Raw genomic sequence first — 18,591 nt, forward strand, 5'->3', positions numbered from 1 at the left:
ACTTTTTGTATTAACTTTTACTCTTAAATTTTACAACTTATCTTACCATTCACGTCATTAGAACACCTATAAAATCCTCTGATTTCTATATACTCTTTTTAAGAAATATGTGGAGTGAAGAATCGAATTTCTGACTTCGAAACTAATAGTATAAGTATTATGTTAATTGAACTATGCTTAAACGTGATTGATTAATGAAAAAAAATCGATTAGTTAATAATATTTTAAAAAATCATTCTAACATCTTTTTTCTCTTAAATTCTATTAATCTTGTACGAAACAGTATTTTATAATTGATTATAACTCCTTTTATTACAACAAAATGAGAAAGTAAATATTCGTCATGATTCACGGTATTTACTAAATAATAGAATTGTATCAATTTAACAATTCATTTTCCATACAAGAAATTAACTATTTTCTCTCCAAAACTCTCAAACAATCTCATTCTCATTTTTTATATAGTAGCTCCACATTTTCATTAGTTATTTTTATCTTTCCACATTTTTCTCTAATTCATAAAATAACCACAACATTTTTATTAATTAATTTACTAAATTTCTCTCTAATTGTTAACCCTAGTAATAAATTTTCTTCCTCAAAAAATTATTCTAATAGAAAAAACCATACTTTCTCTCAAGAAAAAAAAAACCATATTAATCTGTTTCTTATTTCTATTCTTTTTAATAAAACTAAATTACGGTTGACGTGGACACGCGTCATTTATTTGTCCACGTCATTACCTCCATGTTGACCCTAGCTTAATATTCGCCCACGTGGGAAGCCTCTCCGTGAAGATATACCGTTCGCCGTCCCTATCGGTTAACATTGCCCTCAACCGCTCCGATCCCACAACGTGGCCTGACGGTCTCCTTCGGTAACCCGTCACGGAACTGTAGCATTAAATTTTCGTTCCTGGTCATAAAAGAATAGGCAATGAAGTGAATATAACATAAATAATAAATATTTAGCCTTGTTTAGAAAGGAAAAAGAAAAATATTTATCTATTTAAATAATTATTTTATTTTGATAATTTTTCTTTAGAAATATCTATTGATATTGATATTTTAATAATATTTCTATTGATATTTTAATAAAATTCAAACTTCGATATTTAAAACCTTGAATGAAACTATATACACAAAAGAAATAAAGAAGAATATCTTTTTTTAAAAAAAAAATCATCTTAAAATTTATAAGCGAACCGACATCTTTCAATTTAAAATTGATGCAAGAATGAATTTCAAAGGTAATCTCAATATAAATTGATCCACTTTATTAAAACAACTATAAATCTCATCCAATATTTTTCTAACAAAACTATAGAATGACGTAAATTGATATAGTTATAAAAGTTTGAAATTTAAATTGATATCATTATTAATTTCTAATTTTAATCGATACGTTACCAAAAGTTTAGAGATAAGTTGTTTATATATATATATATCTTAAATATTTATTTTCTCTTTATATTTTCAAACAAATAATTTTAGTTATCGAAAATTGAATTTAGTTTATACTTGACCCATAAAATTTTTAAAGCACTATGTTCGACTTATTAGATTTGTCTTTGATTTTTAATCTATATAATTTAATTTTTGTTTTTTCCTAAAGGTCTGAGAGTAAAGTTAATCACTCGTTGACATAATAAAGGGATAACATGATCATTAACGGATTAAAATATGCTAATTAAATTTTACTAGCCAACTTTTAAATGATATAACTCAATTGATTAATATATTATCATAGTTAAGAGATCAAATGTTTAAATTTTCACATTCTACGTATTGTTAAATTTATTAAGAAAAAACTTTATCATAAGTATTTTAAAAATGAGTTGTAATTTTTTTTTATACATATTTAGGAAAGTGGCTTCAAACTTAGAAATCAATTAAGAATCAAATTCAAACTTTGAAAATCAAACCTGTCAATTTTGGAATCTCAAATATTTGCTGTGAAAATTGAACCACAAAATAAAAATTTTGAAGTGTATTTTTCCTAAAAAAAAAGAAAAAAAAAAGAAGAAAAAAAAGAACATTTAAAAGTTGTGAATATTTTCTAATTTAGTGTTTTAAAATGTCAATTTTTTACCGATTAAAAAAAGAGTAATTTTTTCCAACATAGAAGAAAACATTTTTTTAATGTATTTTTTAGTACAACCAACCAGTTATAATTGGCGGAAAGAAAGCCAATTTACCATCTTATGTATTAACACTTTTCAATTAATTATCTATAAATGTTAAAATTGATTGATAATAAATTTAGGTGACATAATTTTTATCGAATAGACATAAATTTAGAGAAAAATATAGTATAAAACTCGAAATGTCCACCAATTTCACAAAGATATAGAGGAGAAAGTATAATGTATTTCTTAATTTCATTAAATATTATGTTGTGCAAGTTTACTGTTAATTTTAACATTCTAACCTAGATAGAAAATTAAATCAAACAACCAAAATTTGTTTTTTTTTTTTTTTTTCCTTTTGAAAAACTTAATAGTTAATATCAAATAAAGTATAATTTTGCCAAAATGATCTTAGGTTATCTAATATATTCTTTAGTTTTTTTTAAAAAATCGTATATAAGGTAAAAGAATCAATCTTTAATGTCGAGGTTGAAAGCAAAGTCTTATCATAGTTGAGTTGCATTCACTGTGACTGTTAATATCTAAGTTAGAGGTTCAATTCTCCCTTCTCATGTATTATAGAAATAAAGTTTAACGATAGTTCAATACTTTATATGTTGCTTTTGAGGTCGAAGATTCAAATTCTAGTATTCACAATTGTTATTAAGAAATCAATAAACAAAGATAAATAGAAAACATAAACAATAAAGAATCTAGAGATTTACATGGTTGACTAATAATTTGTTAATTAGAAGAAGAAATAATTTATGGTCGAGGAAACATAAATACAAACACAACTTTCGTTCTTGATAAAAAAAAAAAAAAAAAAATCAAGAGATTCGACGGTTCTATTAAAAAAATAATAATAAATCCAAATATCCACATATATTAAACTAAAAAAGAAACGACATATATTTAGAAGGGAAAAAGAACAAAAAAAAAAAAAAAAAAAAGAAGAAAAAGAAAAAGAAAAAAGAAAGTGTGATTTATCTATTCCATTTTTTAAGACCAAACCAAATAAACAAGTACAGCCGCTACCGGAAAATCAACGATCCCGAAACTCCTCCGCCGCGAAGCGCAGAAAAGAGAGAGGGAGAGATATTACAGCGCTGATACGGAGGGAAGAAAGGAAGAAGAAGTAGAATCAGAATAGGATTAACGATGCATTTTGTAAATGCGGTGATGTTGACTCGAATGCTCACTCGGAATTCCGGTCTTGAATCGGAAGCCGGTGGAATTCCGTTCGGATCGTTGTTGTGGTTCACCTACGCTGGGATCTCATGTGTCTTTGTTCTATTCGCCGGAATCATGTCCGGTTTGACCCTTGGTCTCATGTCTCTTGGTCTCGTCGACCTCGAAATTCTTCAACGGAGTGGCACCCCTGTGGAGAAGAAACAAGCTGGTTTGTTTTTCTTCAATTTATGGTTCTGGTTCTTCGAATCCAATTCCCATGGGATTCGATTAATAGGAAAATGAAATTTAGAACATATGTCTGTGCGTGTGGAGTGAATTCATGCGTGCGCTTCTAGCTTGCATAATTTTGCTGCTTACGATTACGATTACGATTACGATTGTGCATTATTCTAATTTGTTACGAGTTGCGATTGTTTGCTTTCAGCGGCTATACTACCAGTGGTTCAAAAGCAGCACCAGCTTCTTGTTACGTTGCTATTATGCAATGCCATTGCAATGGAGGTAATTGAATTTATTGGATCCGGAACCCTTTTCTTTTTTATAATGCATACAAAACAGGGATGTTCTTCATTTCTTTTGAAACGAGGATGACTTTTAGGTGGAGAAATTAATGTTAGAAATTGTGGGGTTTATCTATGAATTTTTCAGTCAAATGACAAATGTTATTTTCCTCAATATATTCGTTGTGGTATTGTGGATACCTGTTTTGAATTTTGTATAGCTTCTTACTGTTTCGGGATTTGCTACCTGCAGGCACTTCCTATATACTTGGATAAACTTTTTAATCAGTATGTTGCTATAATCCTCTCTGTGACATTTGTATTGGCATTTGGAGAGGTATGATGTTTTATCTTTTTTTATACTTGTTTCTGGTTTTTCCTTAACCCGGATGCATGTATATGAATGATTTATGCTGTTTTGTTTGGAATGCTTTCTGTTATTTCTAGGTTATACCACAAGCGATATGCACCCGGTATGGACTTGCTGTAGGTGCCAATTTTGTGTGTCTTGTACGAATTTTGATGGTTATTTGCTACCCAATTGCTTATCCCATCGGGAAGGTAATTTTCTAGGAATGTTGTTAGGTTGACTTTGTAGTAAGCATGTGAGCTACGTTAAAAGGGAACAATTTCTTTTATCATGAAAAGATCATTTTTGTTTGTGCTAATTACGTTAGAATGACTATATGGCATCTTTATAGTTACAAGGACTTTATCAAGATAGAAAAATTGCAATTGATAAATATTATATTCAAATTAATCGGATAATTCTGAAAAAAGTTTAGGTGCATGATCAAGTAGTATATAGCACCTTTAAGAGCATGATTGAAGAGCCTTGGCTGGTATCTTTTGCACCTTTGCTTGTTTTCTACAATATTGATGCCCGTCCTTGAGGATATTTTTTAAGTTGAGCTGTAGGCACTGAAAATGAGATCCTGGAAGATTCTCTTAGAATTATCACAGGGTATTGCAAGCCAACGGCTGTGGGTGGCTATGCCTTGGTTTCAGCTAAATCCTTGAAAGGTTCCATGCAGGCTAAACTTCTCTTCTTGAAGAATAATATGTATGCAGGCTTCTTATTGCTGTATGTACGGATTTCAAATTATTTATGTGGATGATAGCAACATTTCAAATTTGTTTTCCATCCTCGTTTTTCTTATATAGTGAGTCATTAGGGGCATATGGAGGTATTCGTGCATTGTATTATTGAAATGAACTAAGGTTGTCAGAGAAGAGTGTTGGCTGCTTCCTATTATCTTACCTTGCCGTTGCTTTGGTCCTCTCTTTCATTAGTGTTGACTACCAAAGCCAATTAAAATTTTCTTACACTTCAGATTCTTGATTGTTTGCTGGGACATAATGAGGCATTGTTTAGGCGTGCTCAATTAAAAGCTCTCGTCTCCATCCACAGTCTGGAGGTATATGAATAAGTTTGGTGCAAAATGCTTTCAATTCCGGTCATCTTTTTTCTCTTTTAAATCTTACTACTTGTGTATAGGCTGGAAAGGGTGGTGAACTCACCCATGATGAAACAACAATCATTAGTGGAGCTTTAGATTTAACTGAAAAGGTAATGGCTGCAATATCATCAACCCTCTGCTGCGACCCCCTCATGTTTCCAAACTATTGCGTACTTTAAATCTTGGAGTTGTTTCTTATCTAATTTGAACAGACAGCTGAGGAGGCTATGACACCTATTGAATCAACTTTTTCCTTGGATGTCAATTCAAAATTGGACTGGTAAGGCTGCTCTTATATGTCTGGCAGTTGTTAACTTCCTTACTTCGATAGTGAGAATTGCTGAAAAATCTACCTTTTGAAATTAGCTCTTACCATGGTCATTATAATATTAATTAATCACAGTATCAGCTCTCTGTTCTCATTTCATTCAAATCATACGAAGATAGTTGGTAGTATATGAGTTTAATGATTCCTTTGGAATAAATATTGTGGTACTCTGGATGTCGCCTTGCTGGTTAAAAATGTTGCTTCATTCTTGTCTCTTACCGATTTTCCAGCGATTCTAATCTCGATAAACACGTTTCTTGGAATGAGTTTCTTCACTCTTTAAGGATATTTTAGGAAGTAATTTGCAAAGCTTTTAATTGTGTGCATTGCCTCACCTTTTTCTTAAACTACTAACTCAGGGAAGCGATGGGAAAAATTCTTGCTCGTGGTCATAGTCGAGTTCCTGTCTATTCTGGGAATCCAAAAAATATCATAGGGCTTCTACTGGTGGGTATTGTAATAATCTTCTACAAAAAGTTTCCTCGTTCAAGATATTGGATGTTTTTCTTTATTTCCTACTGTTTTCTTCATTTTGTCTATCTGTGACTTTACCTGCCTGGAATCAGGTGAAAAGTCTTCTAACAGTACGACCTGAAACAGAGACCCCAGTCAGTGCTGTTTCTATTCGGAGAATTCCCAGGTGCGTTTGCTATGCTGCCACTCTCCTTTGCTGCCCCCTGCCTCAGTTTTCTAGAAGCAGTTTTTAATTGTTACTTATTACTTAATTTATATTCTTATGAATGCCAGGGTTCCTTCGGACATGCCTCTTTATGACATATTGAACGAATTTCAGAAAGGGAGTAGTCACATGGCTGCTGTTGTGAAAGTAAAAGGGAAAAGCAAGGCTCTTCCTCCCACATTAGATGGAGAAGAATCTGAGGAAAACAAAGTCTCAGGCACGGAATCCCAACTGACAGCTCCTTTGCTACGTAAGCATGATGAGAATTCAGATAGTGTAGTCCTTGATATTGATAGAACTTCGAAGACTTCTGGTATAAGTAGGCAACCTTCTTACCGACGCAATGATGCTTCTTCTATAAATGGGTTGAGCCATTCATCAGAGGACATAGAAGATGGTGAAGTTATCGGTATAATCACCCTTGAAGATGTATTTGAAGAACTTTTGCAGGTAAAACTTCTCCCTCTTCTCTTTGGAATCATAACGTTACCTATAATTTTAAACTATGCTGTAACATGTCTCAATTGATGCAGGAGGAGATTGTTGATGAAACAGACGAGTATGTTGATGTTCACAAAAGGTATTGTCAGTTAATGCTTCTAATTAGTTCATTCAAACTTTCAACACCACATATTAAATGTTATCGTCTCATTTGTTTCAATTATATCTTTTGCAGAATTCGTGTCGCTGCAGCTGCGGCTGCTTCCTCTATGGCAAGAGCTCCATCGATTAGGAGACTAACTGCTCAAAAGGTAGCAGTGTTTGTCTCATTTACACATTCCACAAGTATCATGTTCTCTTCAATTGTTCTCTTGTGTGTTCGGAGACGAAAGTTATGATATTCCTTTATCAGCCGGGTGGGGGTGGGGGGGCGCATATTCCTAGGTCCTATGTGACCGTTGTGGATTAGCTTTATTCCGCCTTGGGTTGGTTTTGATCAATATCATCTATATTTGCTATTGCTCTATACTTGTTCTCGTAGTCTGGGAAATGAATCGAGGCTGATCCATTCTATCAGCACTAATCCTATGATATGCTCCAAAAAAAAAGAAAAGAAACAGAAAAATCCAGCTCAATCTTAGAGCTCAAAATTCCAGGATAGTTTTCCTACATGATATAATATGTGAAAATTTGATTACAAACGAAAATTAAAAAACAAAAAACAAAAAATTTACACAGCAGAACATCAGGCTCTAAATGAACCATAATGAAATTATTGGTGCAGGGAAGTTGGTGTGTAATGCTTAGCACAATCAAAAGTTTCTAGTCAAGAGCTTATTGGATATTAGTTCTTACCTTTCTAAATATTGTTCTCATTATTCAATGCAATCTTGTGTTTCCTTTGTAATTTCCCAGGGAGCTCAACTTCAAACTAAGCAGGCCCAAACACCAAAGAAGTCTTCTGAGGAACTTCTAGGAACATCTTATAACAAGTCTTGAAACTGTTTGACAGTAGAAAGTTCTGAGCTCAAGTTTCAACTGCCACTCCCCAACACTTCCTTCCATGACAAAAATCCTCAGGTAAACAAACTACAAGCTAAATCTGAAGCTTACCATGTATGTAAAATTTGAGATTTTTAGACCATTTAATTGGAACTGAGTATTATATGTTGGGATCACCAAATTTTGCCCCATCTAATCATGGCCCTTTTTTTTTTTTTGGGAATTCTAGTAATGATTTTTCGCTCTTTTTTTCTTCTTTTGTTTTTTTACAAATTAAAACTTTTGCTATATGTGTTTGTTGTCCATTTTATTTTGTTATTTAGGGCTATTAGAATATGAACATCATCACCTAATGAAAAAATAATATTCTTGCATTGAAAAAGTTTAATTGCACACTCACGGACTGAAGAGAAAATTATTTTTTTAATATGAAATTTCATATAATTATTTACAATAATTAAAAAATATTACTTTAGGGACATTTTAAATATGCTTTTAAAAGATTCGGGAACTGAAAAGTTACCAAACACATTGGAACTAAAAAGATATAATTTGAAAATTTATAGATTAGATGTACCTATTATTCAAAATTTGGGGATTAAAAAGATTATTTTAAAATCAAAGAAAGGTATATTCTTTTCTAAAAACTCCGAGAACTAAAAAGGTCAATTTTCCTAAAATGTTTTTTTTTTCCTAGCAACAACTATCAAATAAGTATTAAATCCTAATCTAACAATGATTATACTAATATGTTCATTTTGGTCATTAATGTTAAGGGTGGGTTTGAAATACATTTGAAAGTGTTTAATTTAAAAATTAAGTCATTTTGGAAGAAATTGGAGGATTTGACAATCACTTGAAATAGCTTTTCAAGTGTATTTTAATTCGATTTTATCAAAAGTGTTCAAATAATTTTTTATTTTTTTTTGAAAAAAAAAAAAATCTCAGCTCAATCTAAATGGGTCTTAAATCACAAGTTAGTACTGATTTTACTTGCTTTTTTTAGGGTAAAAGTTAGAATTTGCCAAATACTTGTTATTTTATATCTGATTTTTCTAAAATTATAGCTGTCAGAAATTATCATAAAAGCCCTAGCAATATCAAACAAAACGTTAATCTTTTTAAGTTTAAATATTTTTCAACGATAACTTTTCTGTCCATTAATGTAAAATTAATTACTGTAAAACTTTAGAGAAGGAATGATGCTAAACAAAACAAGAAAAAGTTAAAAGATGGTCTATTTCTTTAACATAAATAAATAAATGAAAGAAAAATAAAAAAATTTCTTTGATTATGCTTTTGCTAGCTCATTAAAGTATGTGTTAATCGCATTTAAAACAAATCTAAGAGTTTTAGGATGTGTTTGGAATGCATTTTCAAATGTTTAATTTAAAAATAAGTCATTAAAAAAAATTGAAGTGTTTGACATCTCTTCAAAATAGTTTTTGAAGAGTATTTTCAATAATCTTCGTCAAAAGTGCTTAAATAAAAATGAGTTTTTTTTTTTTAAAAAAAAAAATTAAGTCAATCCAAACGTGCCCTTAATTACATTTAAAATAATCATGGCGATCTCTACGAGAAAAGTCAATAGCTTCTTGACCATGAAAATTCAAGTACGAGAAAAGTCAAAGGGAGAGAATAGTTAAGAAAGAAGACTTCATGAGATGAGTTTAATGAGAGAAAAATTGTAGAAGTGTGAAGTTAATTGAAAGTGCTAGTATGCAAAACCTAGAAGAATAACAAAAGAAAAAGATAAGTGTGTAAAAACTTAGTCCTTTTACTTTTAAATTCATAATGATTTAGTCCCTATCAAAAAAAAATTTATCAAAATCATATGTCAACTTTTATTATTTTATGGTGTAGATTTTTTATTTTATAAAAACATTGAGTCTCTAATTAGTTTATCGATTTATGTATGCAAGAAATCTCATTAAATTTTAACACTTAATTTGCATAATAATGACTAAATTGTTATAAAGTTTGAAGTACAAGGATTAAAACTGTTATATAACAAAGTTCAAGAATTAAATTGTTAGAAGATCGAAAGTCTAAAGACTAAATCGTTACAAATAAAATTTGAGAGACTAAATTATTACTTTATGAAAGTTTAAGGACTAAAAGTGATTCTCTAACTATTTTTTTCCTCCAAATTTTTTAAATGTTAAACGGACAAAAGCATTAAATACCCAAATTATATATTGCTTCATTTTGAATGTAGCTGGGATATACTCTTTCATTTTTTTTAATAGCTTACCACCATATCATATTTTCATCAAAATAATAATATGGTTATGAAACAATTAAATTATTTTAAGACTACATACATATCCCTCTGTTAAGTAATAAAATTTGAACTCATTTTTTATACGATTACATTACATAGTGATTTCGACATGTCGGTGATTTATTAAACCTTTTACTTTCCTCATGCAATCATATATATCATGATTTGGCTTTACAATTTCATTGGCATTTGTCTGATTCAACTAAAGTTTTGACAAACCCACATGAAACTTGTCTCCCCTAGCTGCCTCAATCATGCATATACATTATATAATCTCTCTTTCGCCTCTCGAATACGGAAACTTATAGAATGTAACCGTCATAATATGATCGTTCCTAATGACCGTTGGATAAGAGTTCAAAATCGAAATACATTTTTTAATTTCACTAATCTCTTATGTTAAATGATTTAAAATTCACTTACTACATCGTCATGTTCATCTTCATTATAACCTATTTTCTTTGACGACTTCCAAATCCTATTTCAATGTCTTATTTTCGATATGAAAAATGTTTAAAGCTAGATATACCAACATTTACATGTAAAACTATATTTGTATAGATTTTTCATACGAATTAGTTGATACACATGTACCAAATACATTTTGTAATTCCTCTCTAATCTCGCATGTACTTAAATGATCTAAAAAACTACCAATTACTATATTGTGAAGATATGCAATATAGCTTATTTTCTTCGACAATAACTTCTAAATCTCATTTCAACCCACATTGCCAATATGAGAAACATTTAAGCTAGATAAACAAAATATTTACAACAATCGTAATGCATTATTATCCAAAACGACAACATTCAGCTGAGTACTTTTCTCGAGAGAATTACATCGTATTCCTATCTAAACGAGGTGTTGGATTTGAGAGATTGAAAGAAGAAGAAGAAGAAGAGAAAGATAAAAAAAAAAAAAAACCCTAAATGAAAGTAAAAGTACAAGTGTTGGTTGGTGTATGAAGAGAGTACTTATGTGTACAAAGAAGCATGGAGATGCAAACCCTCATAATATAAAGCTTCCCTTTCTGTTGTCTTGCCATTTGCTTCCACTTTGCAAATCTCTTTCCCATCATAATAATAATTATATATAATAACTTTTCTTTCTTTTGCTTCTAAATTGTATATTCACTTCCATTTCCCAACAACCCAAATGCCCAAATTTATACATAATAATTCTTCTCTCTCTCTCTCTCTTTCTTTTCAATGAGATCTTCTGTTTCTGATTTTTTTGAATTTTTTTTCTTTGAAGTCCTTTGAGTTGAGAGACCCTTGTTCTTAGCTGTAGGGACTAACTTTTTCTTCAACTTCACATGGCTTTTTCTTTCTCTCTCTCTACAAGTTCAACTTAAACCTCATTTTCAGATAAATCTTGCCTGCCATTAACAAAGTACACATGAACTCTCCAACCTTATCTGTTTATCTATAAAACTTTTCATTAACCCCACACCATTTTCCCTTATCTCCCAAGACTTTTGGCTTGTCGTAGATGGAGGACAATATTTTATTTGGTATATTTATGTTGATCATGTCTACCTTACCAAGTTTTTTTAATTTTGAACTAAGTCATGTTTTAATTTACATATTGAATATATATTTTTTGGAGTAATACTCACTTGTTTTGACTGAGTAGCAAGAATTTTCTTGTACCTCTAACTATTAAGATTTTGCTAGATAACGATTTTGTTTCTAGGTTTTTTTTTTTTTTTTTTTTAATTTATGCTTATTTTTTCTTCAATTTCATAATATGTGTTATGGATAACTTTGGACTTAAGAGAGTTTAGGAGAGGAAGTCAAATCATGAGGTAAACCCATAATAGTTGCCTCATCCCAAATAGGGACTCGAGACAGGTAGGAAACAAGTCCAGAAGATATGTCAATAAAGAGTAGACAAAGCAATTGGGCCGTGACTTAAGGCCAACTCATCGGCCTAGGATTTAGGGTTTAGCTTAATTTTCAAAACCAAAAGCCAAAATCAAAAACCAACAACCAAAAACCAAATGGTTTCCCTCTATTTGTCAAAAACTATACATGTGTCGTCAGGAAACACAATTTTCTTGTTGTCTAGTTAATAGGGAAGAGTATCATTTTTAGTCGATTTGGAGTTTTTGGTTGTACTCCCAACAATTCTCTTGTTCTAAGGCTCACACCACTTTTTTTGTTTGGCTCCTAAGAATTCAACTAACATTATATATATATGAACGATATGACTCTAATACCACTTGTGAGAGACAACTTAACTTACTCTCTCTCTCGCCACATATCTCCAAAATGATAGGATATTGATTACTTTAAAACATAATCCCTTGTGACTTTGTTTCTTAGTTTCACCCAAAAAAATTCATACTAGTGGAGACTATGTCTTTCATTTACATATCCACGATCTTCTCTTTTCTTAATCAATGTATGACTTTGATTGCAATACTCGCAACACACAATTTAAATTAAATGAAAAGAAATAACTTTCCACACTCTCTTTCCTTCCTTCTTCCCTCCAACCAAACTTTCTTATTCTACACTCTCTTTATATCACCTTTATAAAGGAAACTTAAAGGAAGATGCAAGTGATCAAGAACACACTTCCTTATACACCCTCTTTAAATTATTAACTTTACAAAGAAAAAGGAAAAAGAGAGTGTTACAAAAAGAAGGTATATGAGGAAATAAAGATGGCAATGGCAGGCCGGTGACCCACGCGAGGGCCAAGCCCAAGCCCACTGCCGGCCGGTGCCTCCCGCATGGGGTGAACGACAAGACCTCCTCGCTGTTTAGTTTTCATTATTGTCATGCATCCATGTTAATGTGCTCCTTTTTTTAATTGTTATTTTATTTTTAATTTTAGGTTTAAAACTTGTTAATGCCAAAATCCGGACAAGACTTCCACGAAATAATAACGATAAATTTATAATTTGGAGAAGAAGGAATTTACCAAAAAAAAAAAAAAAACTCTAACATTGAAATCACTTTAATTCTTTTTGCCTTTAAATCCAAATTCACTTTAATTCTTCTTAACTTTTAAAATATATACTTTACTCTCTCAACTTTTGAAAAACAATTTTGTTTACTTGAAATTTGCTTATATTAACTAGGGTATTCATGAGTTGTGTTGTATTAGATTGAAAGACTTGTTAGACCTAATCTAATTATTCGAGTTGTAAATTTTTTCAACTCAAATAACCCTTATTAAAAAAATAAACCCAACATAACCCAACCATGAAATATTTGGATTGGGTTGGTTCGGGTTAATCGGGTTATTTATTTAAAATTTTGTTCTAAAAAGAAACAAAAAGTAAATATATAAAAATCTAATTTAATTATTTTCATATATTGAAATAAAGATTAACAACTCAATTTCAATTTATATAGTGAAAAAATTCTTTCTATAGTGCAAAGAAATTACTTTTAAGAGTTGTTGAAGAATAAATTATTTAAAAAATATTGAAATTAAATAAAATTAAAATCAACATATGTATGAATAATTGTGTTATAAGTAATAAAAAATATATATTTAAAATTAGGTTAGTTCAGGTTATATTAGGTGAATCCATGAACCAATCAAACTCATAAAGTTTTCATTTATTTGAACTCAATCCAACCCAAATGAGTAGATAAACCAATCGCACGAGTTAGGTTGGGTTGATCAATTTTTTTGGGTCATCGAGTTTTTTGAACACCCTTAGTATTATATATATATATATATATATTAGAAATGAGTATTAATTATAAAAATTAAAATAAAAGTAAAGACAATACAAATTTTTAGAGATTAAAAAAGATATTTTGCAAATTCACGAATGTTTCGAGAGTAAAATATATATTTTGAAAGTTTAAAGAAAAAAATATAATAAATTTGAAATTTATTAGAGATGGTTTAAAATTTTTATTTTATATTTTCAAAGATAAGATTTGTTAATTGATTTTGATGTGTAAACCAAAATAATGGAAGAGCTCGTGGTGGGATTTAATTAGTTTATTTGTGTAGTAGTACAGCACCAAAACAGCGGCTTCTTTGAGTTGTTCTTTTTGCTATTATTTGCAAAATAAAAGTGGCGGTGCGTGTGATCCAACAAATAAATTATAAGTAATTTGCATAATTGAATGACATAATTTTCTACATAAAACATAAATTATCACCTTAAATAACCACGATTCCTTTAGTAAAATTCTAAATAAATAAAATTACCCACTTGATGGGAATCTAAGCTAAATGTATTTGGTTGTCTCATAAGAATGTTATCAGAATTTTATGGAAATAAATTATTTTTATATTTAATTTATAAAATTAATCATGAAAATCCTATAAAATTTTAATAGATTAATTGATAAACAATAAATCCAATTCAAGTTATGAGAAAAAATAATTATTTAACAATCAAATAATAATATTAATTAAATTATTAATCACAAATATTTGTAAAATGAGAAGTTATAATTAAAGTTACTTGATTACATAATTTGATGAATTTATATAATTATGATGTATTAATATAATTATGATGTATTAATTAATAAAACAACTAATTAATTCTAATTAACTAATGATAAATTAACTATAATTATTAAAAAAAAATCATATTATATTAATTATAACGATCATTAACTAACTATAAATATAATTAATTAATTGATTAATTAATAATTTTATTGCATCAATTCTTCACAGTATTGAAAAATAAGTATGAATATATATGTTTATATATAAACTAATTTATTAAACTAAAATAAAAATTAAGTATATATTAATTTCTTTATTTATATATATATATTAAATAGAAGTAGTTAAATTCATACACTATAATTTAAAATTTAATGTAATTTTATAAAATATAAATTTAATTTTCATATAACAAATAATTTAAATTAATTTATTTTAATAATATATAAAATAAAAGAATAAAGAATTGTATCATAAGAGGAGAGAGAGTATGAACGAAGAAAACTCACCTTTTTGGATGAGAATCATTCATAGGTATAATAGATGCTGTTCTGATGCATCCATTATTCCCATGTCAAAACTACAAAACTTATACTAAATAAGGAGATATTTATCCCTTATTCATTCTCAACCTTATTCTTATCCCAATTCCCTCAATCCAAACTGTCCAAACGATGTGTCCTAGTGACTCATTTTCACTATTGATAGAGAAAATAAAAAGAGGGATTGAAAAAATTACTGACGATCACCGATTGTTTTTACTCTCACTCATGAAAAAGTCGCAGATTGTTGTTTAAAAACGTGGTTGCTAATTGTTTGTTAATCTCATTTAGGACTAGAATAATTATATAATTAGTAGTTGTTAATATATATACGAGATAAATTACAAAAGGAACGTGTGTATTTTAAATGTATATGAAAAGATTTTATTTCTTTCCTGATATATTTGTGTATGTTCCATAAAATTCCAAAGTCTATCTGGTTTTGGTTCAATAATGAAAGGAAGTAGTTGGAGGGTATGTTTCATAAAGACTTGACCAAGTAAGGACATCAGAGAGAAGTATGTATTTATTTATGAATATAATCTAAAGGGCTAAAGTCTAATAAGCTAAAGTTGTGAAAAAGGGGAAAAAATAAAAACAGCTAATGATGTGACTAACTAAAACACCACAATCACAAGTACAATTCCAACCTTTTAATCAACACATACACACAAATCTCGTGTGTGTGCTCGTGTGAAGCTTCCTTGCCCTCCACGTCAGCTTCTTCCCATCCCGCGTTTTTTGGCTAAGATTTCAAAAATGTTTTTCCAACGTCATCAAATTATGAAATAAAAATAAAATCATTATCAAATGGAAAAAATAATAAACTTTGGTCATGTTTGGTAACCATATTATTTTTTGTTTTTGTTTTTTAAAATTAAGCATATGAACACTACTTCTATCTCTAAATTTATTCTTTTGTTATCTACTTTTTACCAATAGATAACGATGCAAATGGAAGTAGTGTTCATAGGCTTAATGGAAGTAGTATTCATAGGCTTAATTTTATTACTGTTTTTAAAATGGAAGTAGTGTTCAGTTGAAGATTAAGTCTATGAACACTACTTCCAATTGTTTTTAAACAAAGTTATTTTCAAAAAGTTGTTTTTGTTTTTTGAATTTGGCTAAGAACTCAACCATTATACTTCAATCATGATAAGAAATGTAGATGATATAGGCTTAATTTTTCAAAAACAAAAATAAAAAATAAAATATAAATGCCCCGTTTGGTAACCATTTGAGTTTTTGTTTTTTGTTTTTAAAAATTAAGTTTATTTCATCCACATTTCTTACAATGATTTTTATTTTTAAGTATAATGGTTGAATCCTTAGCCAAATTCCAAAAAATAATAATAATAAAAAAAAAAAACTACTTTTTTTAGTTCTTCAAATTTGACTTGGTTTTTTACATCATTGGTGGAAAGTAGATAACAAAGAAATTTGGAGGCTAAAGTAATGTCTATAGGCTTAATTTTAAAAACTAAAAACCAACAAAATAGTTACTAAATGGGACCAAAATGATTATCAAATGAAGCTTTAGTTATTTATTATTGACATATAAATTATATTTGAAAAAAAAATAGTACATGTTTGGTAACCATTCAATTTTGTGGGCTTGTTTTATGGTAGTTTTACAATATGTTTTTTATTCATTTTCTTTCAAGAAATATTTTAATTTATAATATAATTCCAAAAACAAAAGTTTTTTTTTATTTTAAATAAACTACTTTTTTTTAATTAGTTTTCAAAACTTAAAAAGATATAAAAATCTGTCCAATAAAAAAGTGTCACGTGATAGTTTTGTATTTTTCTAAAACATGATTTTTTTTAAATTTTTTTCTTGTGTCTATAAAAATGGGGAGGACGGATTAGGTGTAGGATGCACCTACTCATCTCCTAAGACGTGGGACTTGAGAGAAATATGTATTTATAAGCTTCAATTTAAATTGAAAAGAAAAAAAGAATCCCAAAAGTTAAAGCCGATGAACTTCCATTTGATAATTTTTTTGATTTTTGAGATTTGTATTTATTTTTTCAACACAAATTTTACGTCGTTTTCATCTTTTTAAAATAAGTATCTAAATAATTCTTAGCTAAATTGTTTTTTAAAAAAAACATTTTTTAGTTTTTTTTTTTTCAAAGTTTTGCTATGTTTTGAAAACAATCTAAAATATAGGACAACAAAACAAATTAACTAATATATGATTAAAAAAATGTTTATAAATTTAATTTTCAAATTAAATAATTATCCAATGGGAACACAAATATAACTTTAGAGAAATGTGGGATTATTATTAGGGTATGGAAGAAAACAAGATTTTGACTTGTGGGACATAATTTTACTGTGTTAACACAGAGTTTAAGTTATCCTTAACCTAAATTATTTTTCTCTCTCTAGCGGTGGCAACCAAAAAATTATAATTTATTCTTTAGAAAAAACACACAAACGCAGAGGAAAAAAAAAAAAAAGAGGATAATACATAAGAGAAGATAAAGATAATAATAATTATTATAAAGAGATTCAAACCCACTTGAGTGATTGATTGTAATGTATTGACTATACTTAGATCACTATTGTGTTTATTATATATTTACTGTGATATTATAAGAAATACTATGTTGCGATGATAGAAGATTGAGGGCATATTTGGATATTGATCAGTAAAAAAAAGTGTTTTTAACATATAAGTTTGTTTGTTTTGCTATATACTAAAAATATTTTTATTAGTATCGAATTATTATAAATGATTAATATTAAACATTATGAACTAATGGTTTAAAAATGTAGAATTATATCAGTAACCGCGGAAGTACAAGGATCATCTAAGCACCCTAATTTACTAATTTTGGTAAAATATAAAGCATGCTCTTGCAGAAAACAAGTGAGTTTCAAAACATACCTCTTGTAGAACTTCTTCAAAACTCTTTCTCCAGCTACTATCTTCTCCGAATCTTGTTACAGACCACCTCAAGATCTTCTTCGAATCTTGTTGCAGACCATCTCAATATCTTCCCCACTATTCTTTTGGTACTCTAGATTGAGTTGTGGGACTCAAAACAAGTTTGAATCAAGGGATAAAGAAGAAAAGCTCACAACATCAATCTTGGTGAAGAATCATTTCTTCAACCCGAATTTTCTCTAAAATTCTCTATAGATTGTATGCCCGAATTTCACTCCAATCTCTTCATTATATTGTAGATCAACATGCAAATGAGAGAGTTGCATGAGTTGCAGCTCATGCTTGGAGAAAACAAGGCAAAGAAGATGCTATTTGTGTGAGCTACTTAGTTGATGGATAATGGAAAACAAGATTTTTCCATTTTGTGTTTTGTTTTCTAATTTTCTAACTTTATCAAAAAAATCAAAACTTGATTTCTTAAAATCTATTTTGATTTAAAAAACTGAAAATTTTAATTAATTTTTAAATAAAATTTAATTAATTTAATATCAAATATTAAATTAATTTTAACACATATCCATCTTTATATATTTAAATCATATTTAAATATAAATTCTCCTATTTTGTTTAATTCTCAAATTAAACATGTAATTATATCTCATATAATTACTAATTCCCTTAATTCTAATTTG

General features: G+C 28.8%; 1 protein-coding gene across 1 annotated transcript; it reads left to right on the forward strand.

Moving 5' to 3' along the window:
* The first annotated feature begins 3,041 nt into the window (after positions 1–3,041).
* Positions 3,042–7,955, forward strand: LOC120067847 (DUF21 domain-containing protein At4g14240-like). The gene is made up of 13 exons (XM_039019448.2): positions 3,042–3,530; positions 3,747–3,823; positions 4,076–4,159; positions 4,270–4,383; positions 5,157–5,240; positions 5,321–5,392; positions 5,495–5,562; positions 5,970–6,057; positions 6,177–6,250; positions 6,358–6,739; positions 6,823–6,869; positions 6,966–7,041; positions 7,646–7,955. Exons 1-13 carry the CDS (start codon positions 3,290–3,292, stop codon positions 7,727–7,729), a joined length of 1,491 nt encoding a protein of 496 aa, XP_038875376.1. The 5' UTR covers positions 3,042–3,289; the 3' UTR covers positions 7,730–7,955.
* Positions 7,956–18,591: the final 10,636 nt, after the last annotated feature.

This window comes from Benincasa hispida, chromosome 12, assembly GCF_027475165.1.
Source record: "Benincasa hispida cultivar pf3 chromosome 12, pf3_genome.v1.1, whole genome shotgun sequence".
Taxonomy (NCBI): domain Eukaryota; kingdom Viridiplantae; phylum Streptophyta; class Magnoliopsida; order Cucurbitales; family Cucurbitaceae; genus Benincasa; species Benincasa hispida.